This window comes from Mobula hypostoma, chromosome 12, assembly GCF_963921235.1.
Source record: "Mobula hypostoma chromosome 12, sMobHyp1.1, whole genome shotgun sequence".
Lineage (NCBI taxonomy): Eukaryota > Metazoa > Chordata > Chondrichthyes > Myliobatiformes > Myliobatidae > Mobula > Mobula hypostoma.
The window spans coordinates 90419377-90445761 of NC_086108.1; the positions used below are offsets into that span (position 1 = coordinate 90419377).

The 26385-nt window shown below is 39.9% G+C and overlaps 1 protein-coding gene across 1 annotated transcript in view; it reads left to right on the forward strand.

Moving 5' to 3' along the window:
• LOC134354991 (dihydropyrimidine dehydrogenase [NADP(+)]-like) overlaps positions 1–26385 on the forward strand; it is a 921558-nt gene that overhangs the window by 124788 nt on the left and 770385 nt on the right. The window contains exon 2 of the mRNA XM_063064591.1: positions 9843–9953. Coding sequence (XP_062920661.1) covers positions 9843–9953 — 111 coding nt within the window. The remainder of the gene's footprint in view (positions 1–9842; positions 9954–26385) is intronic.

Here is a 26385-nt window from a genome sequence, read left to right on the forward strand (position 1 = left end):
TCACCCTCTATCGTGCCAAGGAGAAAAGGCAAAGCACACTCAACCTATTCTCATGAGGTACACCTTACAATCCAGGCAACATCCATGTAAGTCTCCTCTGCACGCTCTCTGTAGTACCCACATCCTTCCTGTAGTGAGGTGACCAGAAATGAACACAGTACTCCAAGTGGGGTCTGACCAAGGTCTTATATAGCTGTAACATTACCTCACAGCTCTTGAACTCAATCCCATGGTTGATGAATGCCAATACACCATACGCCTTCTTAACAACACTGTCAACCTGTGCAGCAGCTTTGAATGTCCTATTGACATAGACCCCAAGATCTCTCAGATTCTCCACGCTGCCAAGAGTCTTACCATTTATATTCTGTCTTCACATTGGACCTACCAAAATGAACCACTTCACACTTACCTGGGTTGAAATCCATCTGCCACTTCTCAACACAGTTCTGCATCCTATCGATGTAAAGCTGTAACCTCTGACACCCCCCCCCGACTATCCACAGCAGCCCCAACCTTTGTGTCATCAGCAAAGAGGATCTCCCTTTGTACTGCCAAATGTCACATTTTCCTTCTCCTCCTTCTCAGCAGATAAAGTCAATCCCTTCATTACTTTGGGATGAGCTGGTCAAAATAAGTTTGATGAGTAATGACTATGAAGTACGTTTGTGGTACAGTGATGACGGAAGTAGTGGTTGTTTAGGATGGGAGGAGGTACAGCTGATAGATTATAACTAGCTTTTAAAAGATTCGTCTTCAGGTTGGGTTAATGAACTAAAGATAGAGGTTGAAATATTGAAGTGTTGGAGACATTTTAGTATGCGTAACAAGAGAGATTTCAAAAAGTGAGAGGGAGCAGTCAGGACATTCTGCAGACCACATATAACTTAAAGACATTGGAGTGTATGTAGCAAGAGAGAGATTTCAAAATACGTGAGCTGGGCTGTTGAGACAGTCTCCATACATCACAGGAGATGTTGGAGTGTGTGTAGTTGGGTGCTTAGGAAGGTCCAATAAAAGGAAGTAAGATTTAAGTGGAGTGTCAGTTGTATGAGTGGGCCAGTGTTAGAATGAAATGCTCAAGCTTTTGCTCAGAGAGGTGGAGAACTGTTTTTCATTTTATTTATCTTTCTTTCATATTGCACACTTCGAGCAATGGGGATGCCAGGCACGGTACCTGGATGCTCTTTTTGCAGGATGTGCAAAGACAGGAAGACCTCCAGTGTCCCTGATGACTACACCTGCAAGAAGTGCATCCAGCTGCAGCTTCTAACAGACCATGTAAAGGAACTGGAGCTGGAGCTGGAGCTGAAGCTAAATGAACTCCAGATCATTTAGGAGGCTGAGGAGTTGAATGACAGGCAACACAGGGAGATAATTACACCCAGAGTGCAGGGCGCAGGTAACTGGGAACTGTCAGGAAGGAGAAAGGGGCAAGGCAGCCAATGGAGAGTACCCCTGCAGTTATTCCCCTCAATTACAGGTATAATTGACCTGTAATTGAGGTGAACGGCCACAGGGATACTCTCTGACTTGAGGCCTGTGACTAGTTAGATTAGATTAGATTAGATTAGATTCAACTGTATTGTCATTGTGCTGAGTACAGATACAAAGCCAATGAAATGCATTTAGCATCTGACCAGAAATGCAAAGCATAGTATTATTTACAAAATAACTGCAAATGAAAAAGTGCTACAGCACACAAATATAAAAGTACTGAGACAGTACGATATAGGTGCAATACTGCTTAGCGCTGCGATGAGAGGTTCAGCAGTGTCACAACCTCGGAAGAAGCTCTTCCTGTGCCTGCTGGTGCGGGAGCGGAGGCTCCTGTAGCACCTACTGGTGTGGGCCTAGTGGTGCGCTTGTAAAGAGAGCTTTTGACACATTCTCCTTCATAACTTAAGTATTGAGTATAGCGGTTGGAATGTTATGTTGAAGTTTTATAATGGATGCAGTCCTAGGCATCTACCTCAGGGAAGGAGATCAATAAGATTGAAAGAGTGCAGAGAAGATTTACAAGGATGTTGCCAGGACTTGAGGGCTTGAGTTATAGGGAAAAGTTTTAAATGTTTGGATATTGTTTCCCAGAGCATAGGTGAATGAAGGGAGATTTGAACTGTTTAAAGGGCAGCATGGGGGGGGGGGCAGTGTGGGGTTAGTGTCTTCACTCCCAGTGTGGTGAGACTGTGAAATGAGCTGCTAGCAGATAATTCAGTTTCGATTTCAACATTTAAGAAGAATTTGGATGAGTGCTTATATAGGTGTGGTTTGGAGTTGCTGGTCAACAGGATGAGGCAGATTTATAGTTCAGCATGGACTAGATAGTCTGAAGGGCCTGTTTCTGTGCTGTAGTATTCTATCTCTATCTGTGATCTTATTCAGTGGATGATTGAATTTATTGGCCTACTCTTCTCCCTGTGCCTCTTGTAGCTCATACAGTGGTTCATTTTTATAGGTGAGCAAATCTTTAATGTGGAATTATGTTCCTTTTAATATTCTAGCGTCTTTACAGTTACAGCAAGCCTTTGCAGTTTGAGTGAATCTGTCACACGGCTTATAGCGGTACTTGCATTCAAGTAATTCATTTAATCAAAATCTCAGCATTGTGCTCTTGATCCCACCAAGACAATTCTTTCCAATAAAATTATGTAATTATTTCCTGAATCATGTTCTGAATAAAACTGCTATAGGATAGATTTTATGGGATAATTTATGCTGTATCCGGCTGCATTTTTTCTGTAGTTGGCATTTATTTCATTTTTTTCATAAAAATTATGAATCTTAATATTTAAAAAGCATAAAATATATTTGACAGTTTAACTTGCATACCAAATTATAATAATTTCTTTTATAACTATTCAGATTTAAAGCTACTTTATTTTTTAAACAGGCGACATCAATGCTGATGCAATCGGTTTTTTTCACTCCATAATACATTTGAATTCACAACTTACCACATTTCAGAGAATCTTGCAATTCAGTAGGACTTTCTCATTATGTTAAAAAGAAACTGAAAAGAACCTGTGTTTTTCATGCTGTCACTTATTCAAGACTCAAGATTGCTTAATGCCATTCTTCCATATAAGAGTGCAAAGGAGAATGAAATGATTGTTACTCTGGATCCAGTGCAGCATATAAAAAACACTAAGCATAAAGAACACCATAACAAAAACATAAAAAACCCCACAATAAATATAAATATAAATTGAATTGTATAAAACAATATACAAGTAACTGTAACGTACTTAGAGTGACTGTATATACAAAGAGTGATGCTAGGTGATGTATGTAGTGGCGTTGGTGTGTGTGTGGTGCGAGGGGTTAATAGTTGCAGGTGTTGATCAGCCTAATGACCTGGGTGTTTATGATCTCTTTCCCACAACAAACTTGAGTCATTTTGCATCTGACATTGTGAAACAATGTGTATCCAAGGACAGGCAGGTAGGCAGAGGGGGTGGGGTAGCTCTGTTGGTAACAAAAAGATGAAATCAAATCCTCAGAAAGAGGTGACATGGGGTCGGAAGGTGCAGAATCATTGTGGGTAGAACTAAGAAACTGCAAGGTTAAAAAGACCATGATGGGAATTATACACAGGCCTCCATACAAAATTAAGCACGAAGGATACAAATTACAATGGAAGATTAAAAAATGTGTGTCAAAAGGGCAATGTTTTAATAGTCATGGGTGATTTCAATATGCAGGTAGATTGGGTAAATTGGGTTGGTGCTGGGTCTCAGGAGGGGGAGTTTGTAGATGTTGGAGTCAATTGTTAAGGATGGGGTTTTGGGGTACTTGGAGGCATGTGATAAAATAGGATGAAGTCAGCAGAGTTTCCTTAAGGGAAAATCTTGTCTGACAAATCTGTTAGAATTCTTTGAAGAAATGACATGTATAACAGAGAATGGAGAATGAATGGATGTTGTGTACTTGGAATTTCAGATGTCCTTTGGCAAAGTGCCACATATGAAGCTGCTTAACGATATAAGAGCCCATGGTATTACAAGAAAGATACTAACATGGATAGAGCATTGGCTGATTGGCAGGAGGGAAAGAGTGGGAATAAAGGGAACCTTTTCTGCTTCTCTTCTGGTGACTAGTGGTGTTCCATAGGGATCTGTGTTGGGATTGCTTCTTTTTGTGTTAAATGTCAATGATTTAGATGGTGGAATTGATGGCTTTGTGGCCAAGCTTATGGATGGTATGAAGATAGGTGGAGGGGCAGGTGGTGTTGAGAAAGCAAAGGGGCAGCAAAGGGATTTAGATTAGGAGAGTAGGCAGAGATGAGGTGGAAGTGATGCTCTGTGGGAAGAGTAAGGTCATGCACTTGGTAGAAGAAATAAAAGTGTAGACCATTTTCTAAACGGCAAGAAAATTCAAAACTCTGAGGTACAAAGGGGCATCCTTGTGTAGGATTCCCAAAAAATTAATTTACAGGTTGAGTCGGTGGTAGGAATGGTTAAATGCAAAGTTTGCATTCATTTCTAGAGGACTAGAATATAAAAACAAGGATGTAATTTTGAGGCTTTATAAAGCACTGGTGAGGCCTCGTTTGGAGTATTGTGAATAGTTTTGGGCCCCTTATCTATGAAAGGATGTGTTGACATTAGAGAGGATTCAAAGGAGGTTCATGAAAATGCTCTTGGGATCGAAAGGCTTATCATATGAAGAGCATTTGATGAGGACGAATTTCTTTAGCCAGAGAATTGTGAAACTGTGGAATTCATTGCCACAGGCAGCTGTGCGGTGTAAGTCATTGGGTATATTTAAAGCAGAGGTTGATAAATTCTTGATGAGTCAGGGCATGAAGGGGTCCAGGAAGAAGGCTGGAATTTGGGGCTGAGAAGGAAACGGATCAGCCATGCTAACGTGGTGGAGCAGACTGGATGGGCCAAATGGCCTAATTCTACTCCCCTATCTTATGGTCATACGGACACTTTGACATTGGTAGTCCCAAAATTTTAAGTTGTCTCAAAGTTGTTTCAAATAAGCTAAAACATTTAATATCAGTGAGTAGCTGGCGGAACACCAAGCAGTAAGCTTTTGGAATGTTTGGTGCTTTTCTCAAATCCCATCTTCAGCTTTGAAATAATTTTGCTTATTATATTAATCTTCTTATCTACAATGTTATGATGTCAAGGCTCTGTGATCTTGTGTGTTATATATTTTGTTAAAATTAAGATTCTGATTACTTTTTGCTGGTGTATCAACTTGCATGTCAGCTAAACTTCAGCTTGTACTGTGTTTCTGTCTATTTGAAGAAAAGATATTTGTCAACATTGAAGACTTCCCCCAGAAGTAATTGCTTAAATATTTTTACGGTGACAAGGAAATGCTCGGGCAGTAAGAGCAATAGGATAAGTAGGATGTACAGTAATCTGTAATAGCATTCTTTTAAACATGATTAAAATTAATGTTCCATTTGACCTCTTTAGTTGGTTGTTTTTGTAAAAGCATTTTTGAGGACTTTGAGTTAAAAATAAAAGTGTTTTGATCATATATTAAATTAGTTAATAGTGTATAATTATTTCCTAATTTCGGTATGTTTAGAATTGGGACTATGGCCACCAGTTTTTTGAACAAGAGTCAAACTGAATATATAAATCTGTAAACATGAATTATTATTTTTCATGAATTCTGTCGGTGAACTTGCTGTTTTAAAATTTTAGCCATTTCTACTGGTACGAAGAACTGAGGCAATATATTAGAGAGGAGAATTTATTCAAAATAGTTGTTCTTTTGAAACTAGTAGAAACAATGAGTTCAAATAAAATGTACATTGTTAATTAATACAACATTTGAACTTCAATAAAATAGCATAGCAGTTTCAGAATATCATGTTAAATATTTATACATTGGTGTCCCATGGTGCAATTCAGAATCCTTGTTTTCCTTGCACCCCTAACTCTTGGCTCCAGTAACTGTATGTTAATCAATCACTTTAGTAAATGAGCCATATGTTATTTGTCACTTGAATTAGGATATCCACAGATGCTAGTCAAAATTCTTGACTGAAACTCTTTTGACATTCATTTCCTGGAAGAGAATTATAGTGATAGTGCAATTCCTATATCAGTGTGGGGTCAAGTTTAATCTAACTTGCCTGATGGGAAACTGATGGCATCTGATTCACTGCTTCCTTTGTACTCCATTTAATTTTGCTTTGCATTGACTACCATGGAAATTAAAATTGGCAGACTGTAAAGTGGATGGCTAATACAGATCCCATCAGTTTCCCACCTGGTATATTAGATTAAAATTACCATCAGTACGAAGGTTCACTGGATTGATTTCTGAGAAACAGTATTTGTCCAAGACAGAGACATTAAACAAACTGGGCTAATATCCTTTAGAGTTCAGAATAATGAGAGGTGAGGTACAAAATGCCCTCAGGGCTTGGTAAGGTAGATGCAGGAAGGACACTTCCCATTTCCTGTGATGTCTAAAACAAGGACATATATAAAAAAAAGATTTGGCTATTCAGGACAGAGCTGAAGAGAAATTTCTTCACCCAGAGCATGATGAGTATTTTGAATCCTTTCCCCTTGAGGGTTGCGTATGCCCCCAAGCAGAGGGAATGCAGAAGTCTCACTGAGTACATTCAAAACAAAGACTGATAGCTTTTTGGATATTTTAAGGTGTCTGTGTGGGGAAGTGCCAATAAGATAAAATATCAACCGGGATCTTGCAAAACAGCAGCAAAAGCATTTGGATTTGGTGGTATTGATCCAGAGGTGATACAGAAGTGATATGGAAGTCAAGAATGAAGCATAAATCTTGTAATTATAGGCATTTTATTGTGTGTTCATATTAATAAAAAATAACGGTAACCCACTCATTCTACTGTAAGGGGGAAAAAGGTTAAGGAAAACAACGGAAATAAACAGAATCATTGGCGTCTTATTCTAAATCTAGCTCACTGGAGTGTTACAGCATATTTCAATGATAAGAGGCAACCTATAGGCATGTCATGTTCAGTCACTGGTGTGACACAGGCTTCAGTGTAACTTCTATATACATATAGAATCAGCTTTTCCAAAATTACTGAAATTTCACTGAACAACTACATGTATGTAAGTAATGATATAAAATTGTTAGCAAGCATGGGAATGTTAAATTACAAGAAAAATAACATTCCTACAACCATTACAACAGTCAGAAAGAACCAAATGCTATTTTCTATTTCTATTTCGTATGTCTAGAGCCTACAGGAAATCAAAAATACATCATTTTCTATCAATGGTTTGGAAGTGCAAGTTTCCTGTTGCAGAATGTTGTTTGATCTGCTAATATTACAGTTAATAACTTCGGATCCCAGCCAGATAATTATTTTGCTACTTGTACATCCCTCTTGTCAATGTTTATTTATGCTCTGGAATGAGCAACATTGAGGCTGATATTCCTTCTCCACTCTTTCCTGATGCTGATGGTGGGCTGCTGTCTTGAACCAGTCTTTAGGGTGTGGTGAAGGAAGGAGCCCGCTGGATTGCCACAGTTGAATTGTTTGCAAACCACTACAAAGGATGGAAAACAGTTAATTTCAAAGATCCATGGATGCTACCTGGCCTGCTGAGTTCCTCTAGTAATTTACTGTGTTTTGTTCTGGATTTCCAGCATCTACAAAATTTGTCTGTATAATATAAGAGGGCATAATTTTAAGATGATTGGAGGAATGTATAGGGGAATGTCAAGGATAGTTTCTTTTATACAGGGAGCGGTATTACATTGGAATGCATTGCTGGGGGTGGTGATAGAATATTAGGGACATTTAAGAGATTCTTAGATAGGTATATGGATGAACAGAAAATGGAGGGCTATGTAGGATGGAAGGATTTGATTGATCTTTTAGGTTAAAAGCTTGGCACAACATTGTGGGCTGAAGGGCTTGTACTGTGTCATATGTTCTAACCACAAGCTGTTTATTCCTGATTGTGTTTCTGAAGTAATTCACATTCTGAAATTGTGGGAGTTGATCTCCTACTGCTTCCATTATTGTCCCAGACTCCTAGGGACTCCTTTGGAAAAGAGTTTCATTTATATATCTCTTTATATCAATGTGTTCAACAACCACTGAAGAGTTTTTGGACATGTAACCACTGTTATAATTGTAGAATGATATAGAAAACTTACAGTAATTTTCCAACAGAGGTGCATGACCAGATAATGTGTTTTATTCATATTGGTTTGAAGGATTAGTTCTGTACAGACACTGAAAGAGCTTCTTTATGAATGGTACCATGGGATCTTTTATGTCCAATTGAGGGGGCCGGATGAGACTTCAATTTAATTTCCAGTATCACAGCCCTTCATCATGGACACAAGCTTCTCACTTGGAAGCAGGAATGTCACTATTGAGCCAAACCTGACACTATGGATATTGATCTACACAAATAGCTTGATTTTTTTTTTCTGGCTTGTTTAAAAAAAAAAGAGGCCACCAACACATTCACAAAATTTTGTTTATTTTTCTGATTTATTCTTACATGTGCTTTTTGCTATATCACTCACCTTAACAAAGTTTAAATACTTAATGCAACCAATCTTAACATAAGCACATTGAATGAGTGAATAAGAAAATAGATTGCTGCATTTGGCTCTGTGTTCTCCTGGCTGCCCTCCCAGCCACCATCCTCCATCCTGCATAAGCCCAAGCACATCCAAAACACTTTCTAGACTGCACCAAATTTGTTGTTGCATGAATATTGGCTTGTGGGGTCCCTTGGGAAATGCCCATGCTTCATGTATTTCCATATTTTCATACAAGATGGGAGGCAGCTATTTCTGCTTGTTCAGTCTATGCTGGTTCATGAAAAAATCATAATAATTCCCCCTGTAGGTTATTCTCCCTTTATTCTCTTCACCACCTCATCACGCAACTGCGCCCTAGATTCTGGTGCTTGCTCACTGGAGGCAATTTACAATGATTATTTAACCTACCTGCCAGACCATCATTGGGATGTGGGAGGAAATGCACAGGGCTGTCAGGAGCACATACAAACTCTGCACACCACAGGGCTACTGCACCACCTGAGGTCAATCTTATCGTGACTGAAAAATAAGACAATAAACTTCTAATCCCAGACTATTAAAAGACAAAAGTGAACTTGAAGTCACGGAGCTCTGACTGAAATTTCAATTCTTCCTGGTTTGAGGAGCGGTGCCGGAGAATTGAATGACCATTTACCTTCTGCTTTGTATAGCAAAAGGGAGGAAAGTAAGAATGCAAGAACACAAAAAAGTAACAGCAAAAGTACACAGGAAAATATTCAAATTTTGAAACAAATTTATTATCAATGTACATATATAATATGTCACTATATGCCACCTTGAGATTCTTTTTCTTGTAGGAGTTTACAGGTAAATAAAGAAATAAAATGGAATTTATAGAGAACTCTCAGTAACAAAGACTGACAGGCAACTAATTGCAAAATAAGACAAATTGTGCAAATTATTTTTAAAAATTGATACTGAGTACATAAGTTGTAGAGTCCTTGAAAGTGACTCTGTAGATTTTGGAATCAGTTTAGCATTGAGGTGAGTGAAATTATCCACACTGGTTCAGGAGCCTGATGGTTGTAAGGTGATAGCTGGATGATGGATATTATCAGGAGAACTATGTGTCCCGTCAAGCCTGACCTACCATTCCAACATGATCACAGCTGTTTCGCACATGAGCTGTACTTCTCGTCTATCCACTAAACATGTCAATGGATTTGAATTTGAGTCACAAGCGTCCCGATGAAGTCAGAACAAACTTGGAGGAATAGAGTTAACTTATACTGCTAGTTCAACTGTCTGAAAAACAGGGTGTTACCTCAATGTACTTGTTTTTTTTATGATAGAATCTACTGATGCTAAATCCACGGGTGAAGACTTGTGCCTCCCTTCGATCGACAGCAACAACCAAAACAGACAAAGCTCACTGGAAAAGGAACGCTGTAAAGAACTGCTCTGTAAGCATTTCTTCCTGGGGTTAATCTTTTGTTTCAGTCAGCATTATGACTGAAATACTAAATTATAGAGAGTATGTACTGGTGTGCCAAAGGCAATGTATATGTTTGGTACAGGATCACAGAAAACTTATCACGCACAACAAATCCATGTGGCCCATAGAGCTTTTGGTGATTATTTTTTTTCAGAACAACTCCAGCTAGTCCCACTCTACTGTCTTAAACACAGGAGATTCTGCAGCTGCTGGAGGTCTTGAACAACATACACAAATTGCTGACGGGACTCAGGAAGTCAGACAGAATCCGTGGAGGGGAATAAACAGTCAATGTCTCAGGCTGAGATCCTTCATCAGGACAAGAAATGAATGGGGGAGATGTGGGTGAAGTTAGAATAAGATGGAGGGAGACGGACTACAAGCTGGCAGATGATAGGTGAGAACAGGGCTGGGAGAGGGTGGTGAAGTGAGAAGCTGGGAGGTGATAGGTAGTAGAGGTAAAGGGATGAAGAAGACATAACCAGCACATCATTCTCTGTAACTTCCATCAACTCTAATAGGATCCTATCAATGAGGATATCTTTCCCTACACTGTCCCTTCTGCTTTCCATGGGGATCACTCTCTAGATGAGTCCCTTGTCCAATCATCGCTCCCCATTGATTTCTCTTCTGCCATTTATCCCTGTGAGGATGATGAATGCTACATTTACCACTTAACCTCCTTTCCCACCATCATTCAGGGACCCAAGCAGTCCTCACAGGTGAGGCAACATTTCACCTGTAAGTCTGTCGAAGAAATCTATTCAATTGGTGCCCAAGTGCAGCCACATCTATAGTAGTCATAGTCATACTTTATTGATCCTGGGGGAAATTGGTTTTCATTACAGTTGCACCATAAATAATAGTAATAAAACCATAAATAGTTAAATAGTAATATGTAAGTTATGCCAGGAAATAAGTCCAGGACCAGCCTATTGGCTCAGGGTGTCTGACCCTCCAAGGGAGGAGTTGTACAGTTTGATGGCCACAGGCAGGAATGACTTCCTGTGATGCTCTGTGTTGCATCTTGGTGGAATGAGTCTCTGGCTTCATGTACTCCTGTGCCCACCCAGTACATTATGTAGTGGATGGGAGACATTGTTCAAGATGGCATGCAACTTGGACAGCATCCTCTTTTCAGACACCACCGTGAGAGAGTCCAGTTCCATCCCCACAACATCACTGGCCTTATGAATGAGTTTGTTGATTCTGTTGGTGTCTGCTACCCTCAGCCTGCTGCCCCAGCACACAACAGCAAACATGATAGCACTGGCCACCACAGACTCGTAGAACATCCTCAGCATCGTCTGGCAGATGTTAAAGGACCTCAGTCTCCTCAGGGAATGGAGACGGCTCTGACCCTTCTTGTAGACAGCCTCAGTGTTCTTTGACCAGTCCAGTTTATTGTCAACTCGTATCCCTAAGTATTTGTAATCCTCCACCATGTTCACACTGACCCCCTGGATGGAAACAGGGGTCACCATTACCTTAGCTCTCCTCAGGTCTACCACCGGATCCTTAGTCTTTTTCACATTAAGCTGCAGATAATTCTGCTCACAACATGTGACAAAGTTTCCTACCGTAGCCCTCTAATGTTCCCTCTAAATAGCCGGGTTCTAAAATCTGAAGGCAAATCATCATAAACTCCATTTTATCAACACCATCCACATCAGAAAATGGAAAAGGAAATGTTTTTGTGTACGATTGTGACATATAATTAACATGCCAATGAGGTAGAGGGTGAGAAACTTTCGTAAGTAGTTTAAATTCCTTCATGCACTAGTCAGAAAAGATATGTGCGCGGACACACGGCACAACTTTGAGGGGATATTGTTGAGACCCAGTGCAGACAGGAGGACTGTTTTGTCAAGCACCTTCGTTATCTCCACTGCAAAATGCAGGATCCATCAGGGCTTCCCATTTCAATCCCAATTCCAATTTCCCTTTCTGACACATATGTCCATGGCCTTCTTTACTGCCGCAATGAGGCCATTCTCTGATTGGAGGAACATCACTTCCTAAGCTTTCTGGGCAACCATTTCCTTAAGATTTCCTTAACTTCTGGTTATTACCCTCTCTTCTCTTTTCTCTCTCTTTTCTGTTTCCCATTCTGATTACCCTCTCTCCCCTTCTCTTCTCCTCACCTGCTCACCTCTTCCCTCTGGTTCCCCTATCCCTTCCCATTTTTCCATAGTCTGCTGTCCTCTCCTATTAAGGAGTTGGCCAAAGTAAATTGCAAAGGCTGGAGTTGCTGGGAAAAATGAGGAAGGTGCAGGATAGATGTATTCCTAAAACGAAGAAAGGCTCAAATGGCAAAATAGTACAACTGTGGCTGACAAAGGAAGTCAAAGCTAATGTAAAAGCAAAAGGGAGGGCGTACAACAAAACAAAAATTAGCGGGAAGATAGAGACTTGGGTAGCTTTTATAAAACTGCAGAAAGCAACTAAAAGAATCATTAGGAGGGAAAAGCTGAAATATGAAACCAAGCTAGCAAACAATATCAAGGTGGATAGAAAAAGCTTTTTCAAGTATATAACAAAATAAGTGAGATGAGAGTGGATAATAGACAGCTAGAAAATGAGGCTGGAAAAATAATAACGGGGGACAAGGAGATGGCAGATGAAATAAAAGAATTTTGCATCTGTCTTCATTGTAGAAGACACTAGCAGTGTGCTATATATTGAAGGGTGTGAGGGAAGAGAAGTGGGTGCAGGTACTATTACAAGGGAGAAAGTGCTCAAAAAGCTGAAAGACCTAAAGGTGTATAAGTCACCCAGACCAGATAAACTACTCCCTAGGGTTTTGAAAGAGGTAGCGGTAGAGATTGTGGAGGCATTAGTAATGATCTTTCAAGTATCATTGGAACTTGGCATGCTTCTGACGGCTGGAGAATTGCAAATGTCATTCCACTCTTTAAGAAAGGAGGGAGGCAGCAGGAAGGATGTTATAGATCAATTAGCCTGACCTCAGTGGTTGGAAAGATGTTGGAGTCAATTGTTGAGAATGGAGATTATGGAGTACTTGGTGACACAGGGCAAAATAGTACAAAGTCAGCATCATTTCCTTAAGGGAAAATCGTGCCTGATGAACCTGTTGGAGTTCTTTGAGGAGATTAGAAGTAGGATAGATAAAAGTAATGCAGTGGATTTTATATATTTGGATTTTCAGAAGGCTTTTGACAAGCTGCCATGCATGAAGCTGCTTACCAAGTTAAGAGCCATGGTATTACAGGAAAGTTACTAGCATGGTTAGACCATTGGCTGATTGGTAGAAGGCAGCAAGAGGGAATAAAAAGATTCTTTTCTGGTTGGCTGCCAGTGACTAATGGTGTTCCACAGGGGTCGGTGTTGGGACTGCTTTTTATGCTGTATATCAATGAATTAGATGATGGAACAGATGGCTTTGTTGCCAAGTTTGCAGATGATATGAATACTGGTGGTAGGGCAGGTAATGTTGAGGAAATAGGAAGGCTACAGAAGGACTTGGATTAGGAGAAGGGGCAAAAAAATGGCAACTGAAATTCAATGTCGGAAAATGCATAGTCGTGCACTTTGGTAGAAGAAGTAACTGTGCAAATATTTTCTAAATAAGAAGAAAATCCAAAAATCCAAGATGCAAAGGGACTTGAAAGTCGTTGTGCAGAACATCCTAAAGGTTAAGTTACAGGTAGAGTTAATGGTGAGGTAGGCAAATACAATGTTAGCATTCATTTCAAGAGGTTTAGAATATAAGAGCAGTGATGTGATGCTGAGGCTTTATGAAGCATTGGTGAGGCCTCACCTTGAGTATTGTGAACAGTTTTGGCTCCGTATCTGTGAAAAGATTTACCAGCCTTGGAGCGCGTTCAGAAGAGGTTCACAGGGATAATTCCAGAAATGGAAGGGTTATCATATGAGGAACGTTTGATAGCTCTGTGTCTGTATTCACTGGAATTCAGAAGGATGTTGGGGGTTGGGGGTGGGAGTGGAATCTCATTGAAACCTTTTGAATGTTGAAAGGCCTAGACAGAGTAGATGTGGAAGTGATCTTATGATTCCCATGGCGGAGAAGTCTAGGACAAGAAAGCACAGCCTCAGGAAAGAGGGCATCCATTTAAAACAGAAATGTGGAGAAATTTCTTTGATGCAAAATTCTTTTGATTTGTGTCACTGTTACTTTCTTTTATCAGTTCTCATCATGTTGTTTCCTCTGTTCTTTCATCATTCCACCAATATGAACAAATTCTCTTTGTCTACTACAACTAAACTCTTCATGATTTTAAATACCCCATTTGGAATCCCTCGCGAGCCTTATATTCACAGGTGAGTAACCCCAGACTCCTTGATCTGTCCGTGTAACTTCTTTCGGGCCATCAACTAAAGACTAATTTTGTGGCACTCTTGCACAGGTAAGGTAACAGCTGCCTCTAAGCTGCACCATACCTGGTTTAATCTTGTACTGCACATGATACAACACCTATGTCTGAGGCACTGTTTTATAAAGGTTCAAGAAATCAATGCACTTGTGCTTGTTGCCCTTGAATACAATGCCCCATATACAAAGTCCATGATCCTGCAATATGGGCTTGCTTAACTGCTTCCTTTATCTCCAACAAAAAGTACAAATAAAACTTGTATTTAAGACCAGGTCCATGAGATACAGGAGCAGAATTAGGCCATTTGGCCAGTCAGATCTTCTCTACCATTTTATCATGGCTGATCTGTTTTCCCTCTGAGCCCCAATCTCCTGCCTTCTCACCATATCTGTTCATGCCCTGACCAACGAAAAACCTATCAACCTCTGCCTTAAGTATATCCAATAGCTTGGCCTCTACAGCCACCTTTGGCAACAAATGCTATGAATTTGTCACTTTGGCTAAATAAATTCCTCCTCATCTCTGTTCCAAAAGGACGACCCTGTATTCTGAAACCATCCTTTGGTCTTAGGCTCCTTCACCATAGGAAGCATCCTCTCTACATCCACTCTATTGCACCTTTTCAACACTCAGTATGGTTTTAATATGATTATCCGTCATTCTTCTGAATTCCAGTGAGTAGAGGCCCAGAATAATCAAATGCTCTTCATCTAGGACAAGTCTTTCAATTCTGGAATCATTTTCATGAACCTCCTTTGAACTCTCTCCAGTGTCAGCACATCCTTTCTTAGATAAGGAGCCAAAAACAGCTCACAATAATCGAAGTGAGGCCTCACCAGTGCTTTAAAAAGCCTCAAAATTATATCCTTGCTTTTAAATTTTAGTCCTCTTGAAATGAATGCTAACTTTAATTTGCCAAACTCATCACTGACTCAGTCTGCAGTCCTGGAAATCCTGCCCAAGGACTTCCAAGTTGCTTTGGACCTTAGATTTTTGAATTTCCTCTTCATTTAGAAAATAGTCTAGCCTTTTATTTCTTCTTCCAAATTGCATGACCATACACTTCCCAACACTATTTCACGTGTCATGTCCTTGTCCATTCTGTTAATATGTCTAAGTTCTTCTGTAGCCACCCTATTCCTCAAAACTGCATGCCCCTCCATCTACCTTCTTATCACCTGCAAACTGGGCCACAAAGTCGTCAATTACATCATTCAGTTCATTGACATGTAACATAAAAGGTAGTACCATCACAGACTCCAGTGGAACACCACTAGTCACCAGCAGCCAACCAGAAAAGGCTCTCTTTATTCCCACTCTTTTCTTTTTTCCAATCAGTCAATGCTCTCTCCGCTCATATCTTTCCTGTAATACCGTTAACTTGTTAAACCGGGTCATGTGGAACTTTGTCAAAGGCCTTATGAACATTCAAATGCACAACATCCATTGATTCTCCTTTATCTATCCTGCTTGTTATTTCTTCAAAGAAGTCCAACAGATTCCTCAGGCAAGGTTTTCCCTTAAGAGAACCATGCTGACTATGGCCTATTTTATCCTGTGCCTCCAAGTAACCTTTACAACCACTGAGAGTCAGATTAACTGCTCTATAATTTCCTTTCTTCTGTCTCTCTCCTTTATGAAGAACAGAGTGACGTGCAGTCTTCCAGTCCTCTGGAACCATGCCGGAATCTATTGATGCTTGAAAGCTCATTACTAATGCCTCCACAATCCCTTCAGCCATCTCTTTCAGAACACACGAGTGTACACTGTCTGTTCCAGGTGATTTATCTACCTTCCAATCTTTCAGTTTCTCAAGAACCTTCTTCCTAGTCATGACAATTTCACACACTCCTGCCCTCCTCAAACTTCCAGCATACTGCTAGTGTCTTCTACAGTGAAGACAGATGGAAAATACTTATTCAGTTCATTCACCATTTCCTTGTTGCCCATTACTACCTCTCCAGCATCATTTTCCAGTGGCCCAATATCTACTCTCGCCTCTTTTTTTACACTTTAGATATTGGAAGAAACTTTTGATATACTCTTTAATATTATTGGCTAGCTTAGCTACATCTTTTTACTCTTTATGAAATTTTTCGTTGCCTTCTGTTGGTTTTTAAAAGCTTCCCAAATCTCTATCTTCCCACTAATTTTATGTCCTGTCTTTGGCTTTTATGTTGGCTTTGACTTCTCTTCTCAGCCACAGTTTTGTCATCTTGCCTTTAGAATACTACTTCCACTTTGGGATGTATATATCATCTGCCTTCCGAGTTGCTCCCAGAAACTCTAGCCATTGCTGCTCTGCCATCATTCCTATCACTTTTTATTCAATCAGTTTGACCAACTTGTCTCTCATGCCTCTGTAATTCCCTTCACTCCACTGTAATACTGATACATCTGACTACTTCTTCCTAAGTTTCCGGGTTAATTTGATCATATTATGATTACAACCTCAAATGGTTTCTTTACCTTCAGCTGTCAAATCAATAATGGTTCACTGCACAAAACCCAAACAGAATAAAGAATAGCTGATCCCCTAGAGCAGGGTCCCAAGCTTTTCTGCACCACGGACCAGTTTAATATTGACAGTATTCTTGCAGACCGGCTGACTGGGGGGCGGGGGGGGTGGTGTTCAAGAAGAGTTAAACTCACCTCAACATGTCTTTTACAGTTAGGGTTGCCAACTTCCTCACTCCCAAATAAGGGACAAAAGTAGCAGTCAAATCCCAGGACACTTGTGTTTACCCCAAGGAAGACTACCATGACCATGAAGCCTTGCGTGGTCACCTGTGTGCATGCATGATGTGCGCATGGGCGTATGTGCCGATTTTTTTTTCCACAAATCGGTTTTAGCTTAATCTTTCTGACTATACTGTACATACATTATTTCTACTTTATATAGGCTGTGTATTTATCATATCATTCTTGCTTTTACTATATGTTAGTGTTAGTTTAGGTTTTATGTGTTATTTGGTATGACTTGGTAGGTTATTTTTTCGGTCTGGGAATGCACAAAAATTTTTCCCATATAAATTAACGGTAATTGCTTCTTCGCTTCACGCCATTTCGGCACAAAAGTTTTCATAGGAACGCTCTACCTCAGCGGAGGAAATACGGGACAAGGGCGGTCCCGTATGGGACAAACCAATTTAGCCCAATATATGGAATGTCCCGGCAAATAACGGACAGTTGGCAACCCTATCATCAAGTTCAACAGTGCGTGACAGGGAATGAGGAAAAGGTGCAGCTGACTCATATCGTTTCCTTGCAGCCCGGTAGCACATGCTTTGCGGCCCGGTACCAGTCCGTGGCCTGGTGGTTGGGGACCTCTGCCCTAGAGGGCTGTAAGAAGCCATCTCATAGGCATTCTAAAAATTCCCTCTCCTGGGATCCAGCTCCAACCTGATTTTCCCAATCTTCCTGCATATTGAAATCCCCCATGGTATTGTAACATTGCCCTTTTGACATGCATTTTGTATCGCCTGTTGTAATTTGTAGACTGCATCTTTACTACCGCTTGGGGGTCTGCATATAATTCCCATCAGTGTCTTTTAACCTTGCAGTTCTTTAGCTCTACCCCCCAATAATTCAATACCTTCTAATCCTATGTCACCTCTTTCTAATGATTTGATTGATTTTTTTTTATCAACAGAGCCACACCACCCCCTCTGCCTCCCTGACTTTCCTTTCGATAGAACATGTATCCTTGGACGTTCAGCCAATCCCATCATACGTGCCAATCTGTAACTGTGCTACAAGTTCATCTTCCTCATTCTGTATGCTGCGCACATTCAAATACAACACCTTCTGTCCTGTATTCACCCTTCTCGATTTTGCCCACCTTTTACTTTGCAACATCCAATTGACTGCAATTTTGCCCTATCAACAGCCCTATATTTATCTTATCTGTTCCATTTAGTCTTTTAATAATTGTGGCCCTGTAGTATATTTGATCTCACTTTTTCTCCTTCCAAAATGTTACATCATGTTACATCTTTCTGCTCTGGATATCCATTCCACCAGCTCGTCAATTTCTCCTCCTTAGAGTTCACCGTGTTCTGAATTTTCTATTGCCTGCAAATTTGGAAATTGCAGCCTTTACATGCAAGGCTAATAATATAAATAAAAGGAGTAATTATCGAACTGACCTTTGGGGATCTGCGAATTATAAACACGAGTTTCTGCAAATATTGGAATTCTTGAGCAACACACACGAAATGCTGGAGGAACTCAGTAGGCCAGGCAGCATCTATGGAGAGGATTTAAAAGTCAATGTTTTGGCCAGATCCGTCTGATGAAGGTGTCTGCCCAAAACATTGAGTGTTTATTCCCCAATGTAGATGTTGCCTGACCTGTTGAGTTCCTTCCATATTTTATGTGTGTTGTCTGATTGATAACTTACCAAGTTCTGATGGACAGTCTCTGCTCAAAATGTCGACTGTTTATTCTTCTCCATAGATGCTGTCTGATTTATTGAGTTCCTCCAACATCTTGTATGTGTTTCATGGGGAACTGCACTGCACTTCAAATTATTCCAAGAAACAACACTTCAGTGCTTCCACAAACGAGAAAATCTGCAGATGTTGGAAATCCAAGCAACACACACAAAATGCTGGAGGAACTCATCAGTCCAGGCAGCATCTATGGAAAAGAGTACAGTTGAAGTTTCGAACCGAGACCCTTCAGGCGGACTTTAGTGCTTCTCCCATTTTGCCAGTTCTCTGTCCATACTCAAATGGTGCTTTTTATAATCTACTTTGCATGTCTAGTCTTTTTAACACTACATTATTGGATATCTTTTGACAGTACGACACATCAATTGAATTTACCTTATCAAAAAAATCTTTACTGATTTATTTAAACACGGTTTGCTGTAACCAAGTTCATACCAGCCATTTCTGTTTAATTCTGCCGTTGATTACCCTTGATAAAACTAAAGAGAAATAGTCATTTATTGCCTTTGTCACAGCTTCTGCCTTCATGAGAAGCTATCCTTTTTGGTCTCTGATCAATTCGTGTCTCCTGCAGACATGATCAAAAGGTTCAGTTGTTGTTCAGACCAAATATCAGAATGGGGAAGAAATGTGATCTATGTGATTTTGGCTGTGGATCTTGATGCCAAACAGTGTGTCTCAAATTAGATTAGATTAGATTATGAGGACACTCAGTCCTCATTTAGACATAGACATAGACATACTTTATTGATCCCGAGGGAAATTGAGTTTCATTACAGCTGCACCAACCAAGAATAGAGCATAAATATAGAAATACAAAACCCACAAACAATCAAACAACAATATGCAAACTATGCCAGATGGAAATAAGTCCAGGACCAGCCTATTGGCTCAGGGTGTCTGACCCTCCACGGGAGGAACTGCAAAGTTCGAGGGCCACAGGCAGGAACAACCTCCCATGACGCCCAGTGTTGTATCTCGGTGGAATATGGCTGGAGTCCAACAGCAAAAAGTTCAATATCCGGTCTACAAACACGTTCCTCGATTGTAATATGACCAGGATTGCACCATCTGTTGTTAACCAGAACAGCAAGCCCCCAACTCCTTTTACACTTTATTGTCATTTAGAAATGCATGTATTAAGAAATGATACAATGTTCCTCCAGAGTGATATCACAAAAAAAACAGGACAAACCATAGACTAACACTGACAAAACCACATAATTATAACATATAGTTACAGCAGTGCAGAGCAATACCATAATTTGCTAAAGAGCAGACCATGGGCACGGTAAAAAAAAGTCTCAAAGTTCCGATCGACTCCCGATAGTCCTGATAGCAGGCGGCAAAAGGGAGAAACTCTCCCTGCCATAAACCTCCAGGTGCCGACAACTGCTGATGCATTGGAAGCACCCAAGCACAGCCGACTCTGAGTCCGTCCGAAAATTTCGAGCCTCCGATACAGCCTCCCGAGCTCGCCCCGGCCACCGAGTAACAAGCAAAGCCAAGGACTCGGGGCCTTCTCCTCTGGAGATTCTGGATCGCACAGTAGCAGCGGCAGCGAAGAAGGCATTTCAGAAGTTTCTCCAGATGTTCCTCCGTGCTCTCACATCTGTCTCCATCAGATCAGGATTGTGCACAGCACCCTGCTTGACAAATAACAGACATCATTCACCGGTGGCAGCTGCAAGCTGCGTTGCACCGCCATCTTCTCTTCCTCCATACTACTGATTTCCCTGATTTCTCACAGACAGCATTCTCTAGAGTTTACAAAGAACAGTGCAAAAGAAGCAATAACGGTCCAGTGAGTGGCAGTTCTGTGGGTGAAAATGCCTTGTTAACGAGAGAGGTCAGAAGAGAAAGGCCAAACTAGTTCAAGCTGACAGGAAGATCACACTAACTCAAATAACCACATGTTACAATAGTGGTGTACAGAAGAGCATCTCTAAATATAATTGAATCTTGAAGTGAATGGGCTACAGCAGCAGAAGACCACGGACATATATTCAGTGACTATGGAGCGTATATTGTAGTTTATAGTACATTTTATATATTGCACTGCTGCCACAAAGCAACAAATTTCACAACGTATGTCGGTGATAGTAAACCTGATTCTGATTCTGGTAGCATAATCCAAACTGGAAGTGGTTTTCAATACCTATATACATGTGAATTTCCAGACTGTTGTTTTCCCAAGTCATAAAATCAGCAAGGTCTTTAATCCACCGTGTCAGCGCCAACCATCAAGTACAATACTGCACCAAGGTCTTAGGCGCGTCTTTAAAAATTTTGTTAAGTGCAGATGCTTTCAAAATAATGAAATGGGAAGTTTCTAAATATCAAAAAAAAATTATAAAGAGTAGTAAACATAAACAAAAATAAATATAATTGATATTTGGTGTGAGCACCCTTTCCCTTTAAAACTGCATCAACTCTGCTTGCAGTTTTCTAAGAAAATCGGCTGGTAGGTTGTTCCAAGCCTCTTGGAGAAATTTCCACAGTTCTGCAGACTTTGGCTATGCTGCTAGTTTCTGCCTCTCCAGATAATCCCAGACAATCTTGCTGATGTTGTGATCCGGGCTCTGTGTAGACCGTACCATCTGAAACCAAGTGAAAAAAAAAACCTAGGGCACCTAAAACTTTTACGCAACACTGTACCTATCTATATAAATCTTGTTTGAAAGCAGTCGGTCCATATCCTACAATGACTTGGCAATTCAAGTGCTCATCCAGATGCTTCATAAATAGTGTGGGGATGTCTCGGACTCCCAATACTCATATTCCAGATTTCACCCATCCTCTGGATTCAAGTATTCTTCCTGAAATCCCCTCTAAATCTCATTATTCCTCCTCAGAATTTCTACCATAGGTTAAAAAAAATCCTACTGTCTACCTAATGTAAACTTCTTATGTTGTTCAAGTCTGTCAGGTCCCCAGCATATTCAGTATCTCCTCATAACTGAAATTTGTGTACCCTACAACATAGATTGAATCTCCTCTGCGCCTTGACATCTTTCCCAAAGTGTGTTATCCAGCAGTGCATATTAAATATTAATGTTTACTAACCTGATTCACCTAATTTAAAGCAAAGGTAAACGCAAGCATATTGGTGCCCATGATATTAAGAAATAAGTGCAGAAATTAGTAAGTTGCTCTTCAGCATATCTTCTGTAAAGCAGAGAAGAATCATCGAAACATAGCAGAATCTAATAACCAAGATTTTTATTTCAGTCAGGAAGAAAGGTCTCAGTCCAAAACATCAACGTAATTCTTTTCCATAGACGCTGCCTGACCTGCTGAGTTCCTCCCACATTTTGTGTGTGTTGCTTTATATTTAGGAGATATGATTGAGAAGTTTGCTTAAGATATCGAAGTTGGAATGTGATCAGGAGTTAAGGAAACAAGTTTCAAGCTGCAGGAAAACACCAATGGACTTGTTTGGTGGACATAAAAGTGTCAAATGATAGTTATTCCAGTGAAAAGTGTGATAATACTTGTTGGTAAAATAGGCAGAAGAATATACAGAAAATTGAGTATAATCAGAAAGATAGAAAATGTGAATTTTGGAGTGAATGTCCAAATACCACGTGATTCAGGGGTAGTTACCACCCTTGCACCATCAGACTCCTGAACCAAAATGAATAACTTACTTACTCCACTTCCTCCCTCCCTCCCTCCCTGCCTCTTTTGTTTTTCTTTGTATTTGCACAGTTTGTCTCCTTGGCTGTTTGTCGCTCCTTGCTTGTGTGCAGCTTTTCATTGATTTTACTGTATTTCTTGGTTCTGTTGTGGATGCTCGCAATAAAATGAACCTCAGGGTAGTACAATATTAACATTGCTAGTAAATTTATTTTGATCTTTGAACTTAGAAAGCACTTTCTGAGGGCAAAATAGGCAGAAGAATACATAGAAAATTGAGTCCATCAGAAAGATTAAAAACCAGGAATTTTGGATTGAATGTCCGGAGATCCCTAAAAGTGGGGCAAGGCAGGTAGATTAAGAGATAGAGAGACAAATGAATTTGCATTTGTGCGCCAGAGCATAAACGCGGGGATATAAGAGACTAATGGCTTAAGTACAGTGTACTGTTCTAGTTACCATACTTCAGAGCAGATATAATCATATGGGATGGGATCTAGAGGAGATGCACAAAAAACATTGCCAATTACAAAATTATATGGAAGTTTGATTCAGTTAGGGTTTTATCTTTGGAGCAAAGGTGACTGAGAAGAAAATTAAATAAGAAAATTGAGAAGGAAGGAGCTATTTCCATTGGCAGAGAAGTTGATTGCTAGAGCCATGGAGTTAAATCATTTGCTATAAAGCATTGAGGGGAGCTGAGAACCTTTTTCTTCATTGAGAGATAATTTTTAAGTGTGGAGTCTTAGATTTTTCAGAAGTTGATTTTTATTGGAAATTTAAAATAAAAAAATACATAGTTTTGTAATATTATTAACTTGTGCTTCCATCTCTCTTCTCATCTTTACACTTGCATAGAAAATTACAGCACAATACAGACCCTTTGGCCCAAGATGTTGTGCTGATCTTTTAACCTACTCGAAGATCAATCTTACCCTTCCCTCCTGGATAGCCCATCAATTTTCTATCAACCATATGCTGAGGAGTTTCTTAAATGCTCCTAATATATCTACCTCTAACACCACCCCTGTCAGGACATTCCACATACCCACCACTCTCTGTGTAAAGAACTTACCTCAGATATCCCCTATACTTTCCTCTAATCACCTGGAAATTATGCACCTTGCATTAGCTATTTCCACCCTGAGAAAAAGTCTCTGAATTTTTCTACCATAGGAAAAAAAGGTCTCTGATCCTTTAAGTTAATTTTATTTGTGCAACACTTAATTGAATTAACTCTTCCAAATTTACAATTCTTGGTTTGCACTCTGTGCAGCTTGGTATGGATTATTAATTAATGTGATTGTTAAGAAAATGCACCATTATTTGTTTTGTGACTGATCCCTGTTGGAAGTTTGCTAGTGGAGCTTTCCAAGTGCACAACCCTGTAAGAAGTCTCTGGGTGAATATAAACCTAATGAGTTGCTGTGCTGTTTACTTGCTGCGGACTGCAGACTGCAGAATGTTGCTTTGCAGGACAGAAATGACCTTGATAGATTTCTTACTCTTTTACCTCTGCCTTACCCAAATGAACACTGTGCTACCATGTATTTTATGTGGCAGTCAAGCTGAGAACAGGAGAAACTGATTTGATGATGTAGCATATCTTATTCATTTAAACTGGAATTGAAATTTGAAAGTCGATAGCTTTAAATTCTGCACAGTACTACATTTAATGCACTGGTTAACATGTTGATGATAAATTTCAGTCTATGCTATTATAACTCCGTCGTTAACCTGATTTGTTTTAAATGGATTCTTGACAGCATTAAAATAGCACAGACGGAAACAGATCACAGTGCACTAAGCAGGATTCACATGAGCTACCTGGAAGCCTAGTATATGTTGCTTCTGTATTTAAAGTCATCTGAACCAGAATGCCATTTGCACTTGGAATAAGCTAGTGAAAGGATTGGCAATATTTAGCTGCACAGAAATTTTATATGGACTTCAGAGGCATCTTCTGCTGGCAAACTTGGACTTGTTCTGCACAATTAAATGAGATTCAGTTGTGTGTACAACCCAGTTGGTTGGACTCAGAAGGAAGTGTTGAAATGTAATATTTACAAGGCTTTGTTTTCCGCCACCTGATTTCTCTCAACTTGAATAATACAAAGGTCATCAAAAGTTATTTAACCTTAGCAATGTAGTATTGTTACAATTTTTTTACATGTGTAGGTTGAGCACCCCTTATCCAAAATGCTTGGAGCTGGAAGTGTTTTGGATTTCAGATTTTTTTTTTGGATTTTGAAATGTTTTCTTTTATATAGAGAGAGAGCTTGGGGATGGGCCCCAAGTCTAAACATAAAATCTATTTACGCTCTATGTACAGCGTATACATATACGCTGAAGGTGGTTTTATACAATACTTTAAATGATTTTGGGCATGAAGCAACAGGGTGTACAGTGAACCATCAGCAAGGTAAGCTATCACTACTTCTGCCAGCCAGGTGGACAGTCGGTGGCTGTTTGGCATCACCATCATTCCCAACTCTGAACTTATGTGCCACCGGTAAGCAGTCCTTGTCTTACACGTGTTCATTGCACATTCTGTGTGTACTTAACAAATAAAAATTATTACATACCATTAATATAGTGAAACTATAATGTGTGCAGGGTAACAAAAGCAGCATACCAGCATCAGGAGAATATCTGAATCAGCTGTTGAACAACAACAATGACAGGCTTTCAGTCTCCATCTGTGATGCCATGCTTTGATTAAAAGGTTACAGTACACTGTATTTGTACTTTACTTTTTTAAAAGTTTTATGGGAGGTATAAAAACAAAAGTTTGAATTTAATTACAGGTAAATGTAATGAGAACTGTGAAAAAAGTCAACTTATCTTTAATGTAATAATGATGCTGGTCATGCTACACTCTATCATAGGATTTTAGGTGGAGCTGAAATTCAGAATTCAGGCAAAAATAATATGTTTTGTAATTACCAAAAAAAAAGTGGAATGATCTTCACTTTACAGAAGAAGATAAATGTGGCACCAAACACTGCAACTACATCAGGTCTGAAAAACTTGAGGGAGAGGGTATATCATCCTTGATATCATTGTGATTTCATTGATTTAAACTGGCATGATTTCTTGTTCTGTTATGAATGCATGCTGCTTTAGTCCTTCGGTTTCTCTGCTGCTCCATGATCAGAAGCCTCCTTAAAAATGAAATACCATGCCTTTTCTTAAATTTCTACAGCCAGGCTGCTGAATATTCCCGATTACCTTCAATTTTCAGTTTATTAGCATGTGGTTAAGCAGCTTGTTCACTCTGACACTGATGAATCCACTCTTTCAATACACATTCAAGATCTTCATTTTTCACTTATCCTGTGGTTTTCTACTTTTCATTAACTTTTGTTCTTTACTTTTAACAGTTTTTCCTTCTGTTTCTTCATTCATAGATGGTGGTTGCTCCACCACCATATTCCTCTGTCAGATGTTTCACACTTACACCACTGTCAAGTTCTTCCAACAACTTGACGTTCTGTGTTATAGAGAAACATGAATGCTTCCTCTTTTACTTTTCACTACTACCCAAAGAGGTAACTGTGGGCCTTTTTGACATTTTCAACAATATCTTCAGAGAACATGCAAAAAACACATGGTAATCACTGTGAGTTTTGCATGAAGATTTAGCTAAGGAGACTGTCCTTCCAGGTGAGGCGACACTTCACCTATGAGTCGACTGGGGTGATATACTTCGTCCAGTGCTCCCGATGTGGCCTTCTATATACTGGCGAGACCTGACGCAGACTGGGAGACCGCTTTGCTGAACATCTACGCGCTGTCCGCCAGAGAAAGCAGGATCTCCCAGTGGCCACACATTTTAATTCCACATCCCATTCCCATTCTGACATGTCTATCTGCGGCCTCCTCTACTGTAAAGATGAAGCCACACTCAGGTTGGAGGAACAACACCTTATATTCCGTCTGGGTAGCCTCC